General features: G+C 46.5%; 1 protein-coding gene across 1 annotated transcript in view; it reads right to left on the minus strand.

Moving 5' to 3' along the window:
• The window catches only part of hemk1 (HemK methyltransferase family member 1), a 112,381-nt gene extending 105,116 nt beyond the window's left edge, over nucleotides 1–7,265 (minus strand). The window contains exons 1-4 of the mRNA XM_080218727.1: nucleotides 7,195–7,265; nucleotides 4,730–5,264; nucleotides 2,729–2,820; nucleotides 1,736–1,829 (exon numbers count right to left, since the gene is read on the minus strand). Coding sequence (XP_080074853.1) covers nucleotides 1,736–1,829; nucleotides 2,729–2,820; nucleotides 4,730–4,999 — 456 coding nt within the window. The 5' untranslated portion in view covers nucleotides 5,000–5,264; nucleotides 7,195–7,265. The remainder of the gene's footprint in view (nucleotides 1–1,735; nucleotides 1,830–2,728; nucleotides 2,821–4,729; nucleotides 5,265–7,194) is intronic.
• Nucleotides 7,266–7,702: the final 437 nt, after the last annotated feature.

Raw genomic sequence — 7,702 nt, forward strand, 5'->3', positions numbered from 1 at the left:
ATCAAGGACCCATGCACCCTGGGCATTCTCTCTTCTGTCAGGAAAAAGATACAAAAGTCTGAGGTCACATACCAACCGACTCAAGAACTGCATCTTCCCTGCTGCTGTCAGACTTTTGAATGGACTTATCTTGCATTAAGTTGATCTTTCTCTACACCCTAGCTATGATTGTAACACGACATTCTGCACTCTCTGCTTTCCTTCTCTATAAATGGTATGCTTTATCTGTATAGTGCGCAAGAAACAATACTTTTCACAGTATATTAATACATGTAACATCAATAAACCAAATCAAATCAAAAATGCAAGTACACGAATCATTTGATAGATGAGTTCAGATACATAGTACACTTTCATGTTGTTTATTTATTCCCTTGCTTTGCTACTGGTTGGTATTTGCTTCAACATTGCCCGGAAAAGACATACCCATCAACAGGAAACAGAATAAAACAGTTTCCCTGAACTCGACATGTACAGATTATAAATAGGAAAGGTTGGTGTGTATTTCAAGGGTGAACCTTCTCTCACAGTTCAGATAACACTGATAAATGGCTCAAGCTTCACTGGCCCAGTTTGTAATGTCACTTGAACCGCCTTGTCACACCCTTCAGTCTGAAGTAATCCAATATAAACTGTGACATTTCTGACATAGCCAAATGTCTGACCAGCACTAGCAGATCTCCCATGGTGCTGCTCACTTCAAGGAAGCGCACATTACATGGGAGACTCTTTCATATATTTTGAGTCAAGCCCGTGTGGCACTGCAGTAAAACTGTACCAACGGTCATCTCCAAGTGGAGCCACAGTTTAATACCAGATTGTTTGGAGAGTGGGGGGGGGGGGGAAAGGAATACGACAGACAAGGCAAGAGTGTAAGGAAGCTCAGAAGAAGCTGGGTTACAGTTATAGGACTAGTCACAGAGGCCAGGGAAACATTGTTCATATTTATGAAAGATTAATAGCACTCCATGGTGTGGGAAAAAAGAGTCAAGGCTCTTTCTGGGTCTGGAAGCTGCCTTTGAGGGGGTGGTAACATTGGGACTTTCACAGAGGCACTCCATGAATGGGAACAGAGACAGATTTTCTGTCCAATTTAGGACGGCAGCCTGTTGAAGGAAGAAGGCAGAGGCTCTCACCAACATCTTTAAAACTTGATAAATGGTTCTTGTGGCTAGTTCAGTTCTGCGTAGGGAGGGGAGAAGCCAAGTCCCTCTACAGGAAAGGTGCAGCTGCTCTTACACTCCGCATGGAGCTTCTAAGCCTGTCTGGAACGCTGCCCCGCACCTGTTCCCCACCCACCCTGACCTTCTGCTGACTGCCCGCCTTCAGCCATCTAAACTACCTCCCGATATTGTGGGAAACTGCAGGCCAATTATAAATTTGCAGTCAGACTCCTTTCGTTGGATTTAATAAGGTTTTTAAAGAGCTAAACAAGTACCAGCATCAAGATTTTCAAGCCCTGTCTCTTGCCGCACACCTGGCAAGGCCAGAAAAACCTGTCCACAGTATCAGGGCCAGGGGCAGAGGGCCAAGAGAGCAGAGCAAGAACAGCGGGAGGATAAGAGTGGCGGCAGAGCAGTGAGAATGAGATCAGAGCAAGAGCAATTGCGTCCTGTGTGGTGTCGTACTTTACTCAATTTGTTTATCGCTATCAGGATGCATCGATGAACTGGAATACAAACACATCATCATGTTATCCCGCAAAGTGATTTTGTGACTGTACCTATTTGGTTACCTCTGTTTCTGGTCTAGGAATAAAAACCGGTGGCTTCATTTTCAGGGTCAGGTCACGGAAGTCCCACTCCTCGATCACATACTGCACAGGCATGCTAGAGGAGAAAAGAGAATAGGCTGCAAGATAAACCATTTCAAAAGTTTCTAAAATATTGTTTCGCTATAAAGGCAAGGAATCTACAGAAGTAACACTGCACTTCTGGAGCATCAATGGCCTGCACTGAAGGAGAGTTCAGCTCTCTCCATTTCACAGATGCACACATCCTGATTTCACCAGAACTGTCCTTTGGAGACGTGATGAAGAGCCTAGAAGCTTCCACACAGTAAAGCAGTAAAATCCTGCTGGGTGAATCCTGGCAGGTTACCTTGGTACAGGGTCAGTTAGAAACCCTGCAATGCAGAAGGAGGCCATTTAGCCCATCAAGTCTGTACCAACCGTAATTCCACCCAGGCCCTACTCCCGTAACCCCACACAGTTACCCTGCTAATGCCCCTGATACTAGGGTCAACTTAGTACGGCCAAACAATCTAACCCGCAAATCTTTGGATTGTGGGAGAAAATGCACGTAGACACAGGAAGAATGTGCAAACTCTGCACAGACAGTGACCCAAGGCTGGAATTGAACCTGGGATCCCAGCGCTGTGAGGCAGCAGTGCTAATCACTGTGCCACCGTGATGCCCGTTACTGGATATAAAGTGAAATTAACGTAAGCGTAGGAAATAGAAGCAGGAGTAGGCCATTCAGCCCTTTCAGCCTGCTCCATCATTCATTTTGATCATGGCTAATAATCAAATTCAATATCCAGATCCTGCCTTCCCTCCATGTCCCTTTAACCCACAGAGCTATATCTAATTTCTTCGTGAGAAAGCTTGGTGCTGGCTATCTGATCAGTAACATCAGAATGCAGAGTAGCATGCTTGGTCCTGAGAGTGAATTACTTTAAAAAAGGCAATGACAAAGGAACTGTGAAATATATTTTTTAAGTATCATACTGTTGAAGGCGCTTAGAACACAAATTCCAGATCGTCTGCTTCTGCTCTGCAGTGAGTGGATGAGATAGGGCCTCCCGTGCAAGACTGTGAATCTGTAGTGGAAAAGAAGACAAACATTTAAAAATTAACATGTTTGTTGAATAAAGATAAACCCCATTGTCCTCGCCACGCTCATTCACCACATTGATATATGATGGAAACAAATTGCTGCTAAATTAATTCACTTCAATATTACAGCAATATAATTATAGCATCAAAGAATACCCAGGTTCGATTCTGGCCTCGAGTGACTTGCAGAGTTTGCAGTTTCTCCCTGTGTCGGCACGAGTTTCCTCCGGGTGTCTGGTTCCTTCCCACACTCCAAAGATGAGCAGGTTAGATGGATTGGCCATGTTAAATTGCCCCTTAGTGTCCAAACATGTGTAGGTTACAGGGATTAGCCATGCTAGATGTGTGGGCTTACAGGGATAGGTCAGTGGTGTCGGCCTGGGTAAGATACTCTTTTGAAAAGTTAATGCAGACCCGATGGGCCTCCTTCTGCAATGCAGGGATTCTCTGATTCCAACACAGAACAGGAGGAGGACATTCAACTTGTTATCTTTATGTTAGTACTTTGAATAAGTCATCACAGATGTAATAGGTAACAAACAATTGTTAAATGGAACACTCCATTAACTGGCACCGTAAAAGGAGACTGCTGGGACATGGGTGGGAGTTGGATGCAGACAAATGCAATGCTAATGTTTGAGCAGCCTAGGGTCTCCTCCATAAATTATGCCTGGAGAGGACACCCCAGTATCAGTGCAGAGCGTTAACACAACACAGAAGACAGCAGTTAGCAGTGACAAACACAACTTGATTCATGTAAAGAATGGCAGCTAAGGGCCTGGGATCCAAGACAATGGTGACCCATGTTCTCATCAGAGAACTGCTCTACATTGACAAGGCTGAACTGACATTCCACACTGAGAAACACCTACAGCAGCAAACAGATTCTCACGCTTATAAAGGGTTTGGTTTGACCATTAGGAAGACAGATGTCATGCTCCAGGACGTCACTACACTGACATTTATCAGCATTGACAATCTGACACTGGAGAGGTTGTTGGCAGCTTCACAATCACCAGCACAAAATGTTAGCACGCAAGTAGAATAAATAACCAGGGTGGCAATCTGAATGTTGGCCTTTACTGAAAGGGGGTTGAAGTATAAATGTAGGAAAGTCTTGCTATAACTAGACAGGGTATTGGCGAGATGGCATGTGGAGTAGTGTGTACAGTTTTAGTCTCCTGACTTAAGGAGGGGTATACTGGCAATGGAAATAGTTCAGAGAAGGTTCACTAGGATGATATATGGAATGAAGGGCTTATGAAGAACAGCGGAACAGGATGGGCCTTAGAAGAATGAGAGGTCATTTTATTGATTCTGAGGGGGCCTTACAGGGTGTACACTGAGAGAATGTTGCTCCATATTGGAGAGGGGGGGGGGTCACAGTTTAAAAATTATGGAATTCTCATTTAAAACTGAGGGGAGAAATTTCTTTTCAGGCATCGCTGGTCTTTGGAATTCTCTCCCAACAGTAGTTGAGGAGGTCTTTGAATAATTCAAGGTTGAGAGAGGCAGATTTTTGATCAACAAGAGAGTCAACGGTTATGCGGGGGGAGAGAGAGAGAGAGAAATAGTCAAGAAAGTGGAGTTGAGGCCACAACGAGATCAGCATCATCTTATTGAGTAGTGGAGTAGGTTCAATGGACCAAATGGTCTACTTCTGCTACTATTTCTTACAATATAATTGAATGGTGGAACAGGGCTGAATGGCCTACTCCTGTTCCAAAACTCTCTCACAATTATGGGTCACCTGTATGTTATTTTTATAACCTTAAATCCACTCAACATTTGTAATATTCTTATTCCTTTTAAGATAATCAGCTAATTATTTTATACTTAAAAGCATTTCAAAAGACCCAAGTCGCAACGAGTTTGAATTTCATGATACTTAACAGTTTTTCCTCCAAGCACATGGGATATTATATGTTCACTTGAATGCTGTGGCTCTGATATTCCTTTCTTTTCAAATATCCTTTGCCAGTGAGTCACACAGGTAGCTCCCGTCATCATCTCATGCACAAATTGGCAAAGATTCCTGGAGGGAGCAGTTGAAGAGGTAGCCCCATGAAATGTAGCGCGTTGGCTTCTGCTGTGACAATGTGACTGTGCTTGAAAACATGACGCCAAGCACACATGGCGTCCTGAGAAAACCTTCCACCGCATCTTATCTGTTCGCTGTTCCTTCCTACTTCAATCACTGCCCTGCTGCACTTGAACAGGAGTCTTCAGGATAATAATTTCTCTTGAGTTGTTAAATGTGCTCTTGCACCTTGTGTGAGGAGCTTGTGTCAATTCCTTGTATTATGGGTTCGATCTGCTGTGTTCCTGTCATCACTAATTTCAGTCCAAGGTTGCTGTAGATGGAGCTCTATTAAAAATGTCCCATTTAATCGTTGCAGTCAGCCAGATAAATTCAAGTACAGGATATCTGTGAAAACAAATATAGTATCAGACAATTTAAACAAGCTTTACATTTTAAAAAAAACAAAGCAGTTCAAATTTTATTGTACATCATAAGTACCCAAAATAAAGAACCTAGTATGTTACAACTCTGTATTGGATGTAATGTGACCAACGGTCACAAGCTGTAAGGGACAGCTGACCGAGTAAACCATGGAACTAATTACAAAATGATATCATGGTCAGCTGACTCACTATAAATAAGAACCTGTTGGGAATTGTGGGGAACTTGGAATGGCTCAGGGTGAGGCCTCAAGTTTTTTTATTAAACCCTTTCCTTGACTTTTAGAACATAGAACCCGACAGTGCAGAAAGAGGCCCTTCGGCCCATCGAGTCTGCACCTACCACAATCCCACCGAGGCCCCATCCCTATACATTTACCCGCTAATCCCTCTAACCCACACATCCTGGGACACTAAGGGGCAATTTTAGCACGGCCAATCAGCTTAACCTGCACATCTTTGGACTGTGGGAGGAAACCGGAGCACCCGGAGGAAACCCACGCAGACACGAGGAGAATGTGCAAACTTCACACAGACAGTGGCCCGAGCCAGGAATCAAACCCAGGTCCCTGGAGCTGTGAAGCAGCAGTGCCACCGTGCCGCCCATCGGTTTAAGTTGTAATAAGTTTTGTTGTATTTTTATTGTCTGCATTTGAAGAGTTCCTTCTGAAGAAACATGATATATTTGTCGCCTTGAATATACTGGAAGAAAATCAACATGACTAATGCTCAGGTATACATTATGATGGAATGATGAGACATTATGTACTACAGCATAGTTCACAATGACTTTACAGTGCAATACTCCTTGGTTTGTTAGAACTCAACATTTTGAAACTTGTTCCTTTTTAAAATTAATGTTGTTCTCTGTTCTTTTTAAGTCTCCTAATGTGACAACACCATCCCACACACCCAGGTGAGCAGGTTACTTACTCCCTGGTCCTGGCGAATACCAATTTAAGGTTGGTTGCTGGGAGGTGTACCAGAACAATCAGTCTCCATTGCACTGTCCCCACCTCTGGCCTCAGCCTCTCTGTTGCTGAAATTCTCAGTGAGAAGTCTCACAACACCAGGTTAAAGTTCAATGGGTATCATGAAATTTCACAGCGGTGCCCTAAGGTGTTCCCAATATTTAATTTGTGGAAAGTTCTACTTATCCAGTACTGGATGCCAGACAAGGAAAGTGACAAATCAGAGAGTGTGAGAACTGGGCAAGATGATGGTGAAGATGAGATGGACATCCTTGGGATATGTGTAGAAATGGACCTGATTGTGGATGGTGTGTGTGTGCGTATCTGCCGCCTGACCAAATGATTATCGGCAATCTGAGTTTCTATTTCAGGGTGCCAGCGTCCACAGCGTTCAGTAAATGCTGCAGTTTGGTGGGCAATTGGGTTCCTCCACCTGCGCCACCCAAGGTGGGCGCCAGACACAGGTCCTGGGATGGAGCACGGTGTCGCAGTGGTTAGCACTGCTGCCTCACAGTGTCAGGGACCTGGGTTCCATTCCCGGCCTTGGGTCACCGTGTGCGTGGAGTCCGCACGTTCTCCCCATGTCTGTTTGGGTTTCCTCCGGGGGCGGGGGGGGGGAGGGGTGCGCTCCAGTTTCCTCCTACAAATTGAAAGATGTGCTGCTTAGGTGCACTGGCAAAATTCTCCCTCAGTGTACCCGAACAGGCGGCGGATCATGGCGACTAGGGGGTTTTCACAGTAACTTCACTGCAACGTTGACGTAAGCCTCACTTGTGACACTGATAAATAAGAAGCTCCCGTCCTGTCATCAGCGGATGCGTGAGGAGGAATCGGAAAAGAGGTGAGGAAGGTGAACAGTGGGGAAGGGGAATGCGACAAAGCAGAGGGCGGAATGAACTCGGCAATAAAGTTCCACAATCCCACCTTCCAGCCGGAGCCGGGCCAACAAAATGGCGGCGGATCGTCCCCTTCAGCCAGAGCCAGATCGGCCCCGCCCCCTGCCACATGGCCCCACCCTCTACCACCGCGCCCTGAGCCCTACCACCGAGCCCCGCCCCCTGCCACCGGGCCCCGCCCCATCCCATAGATCCCTCCCATTCTCCCCGCCCCTTTTCAGCGTCCCCGCCCCAACACCCCGGGCCCCGCCCCTTTCCATCGTCCCCGCCCTGCTCCTCCGGGCCCCGCCCCTTTCCGCCGTTTCTCCCCCCTCCTCCCCCCCGGGCCCTTCGTCTTCACCCCGAGCCCCGCCCCTTTCCTCGCCTCCCCGGGAACCGCCCCTTTCCATCGGCCTCGTCGCAAATCCCCCGGCCCCGCCCCCCCCTCCGCCGGCCCCGCCCCTCTCCCCGGTGTGTCTCTGATCCGGGTCCGGGTGAGATTCGGGTCTGGAGCCGCGAGTTCCGCTAAATAATTCCAGCCCAGTGGATCCAGTGCT

This window comes from Carcharhinus amblyrhynchos, chromosome 3 (genome assembly GCF_965287045.1).
Source record: "Carcharhinus amblyrhynchos chromosome 3, sCarAmb.v2.hapA, whole genome shotgun sequence".
NCBI lineage: Eukaryota > Metazoa > Chordata > Chondrichthyes > Carcharhiniformes > Carcharhinidae > Carcharhinus > Carcharhinus amblyrhynchos.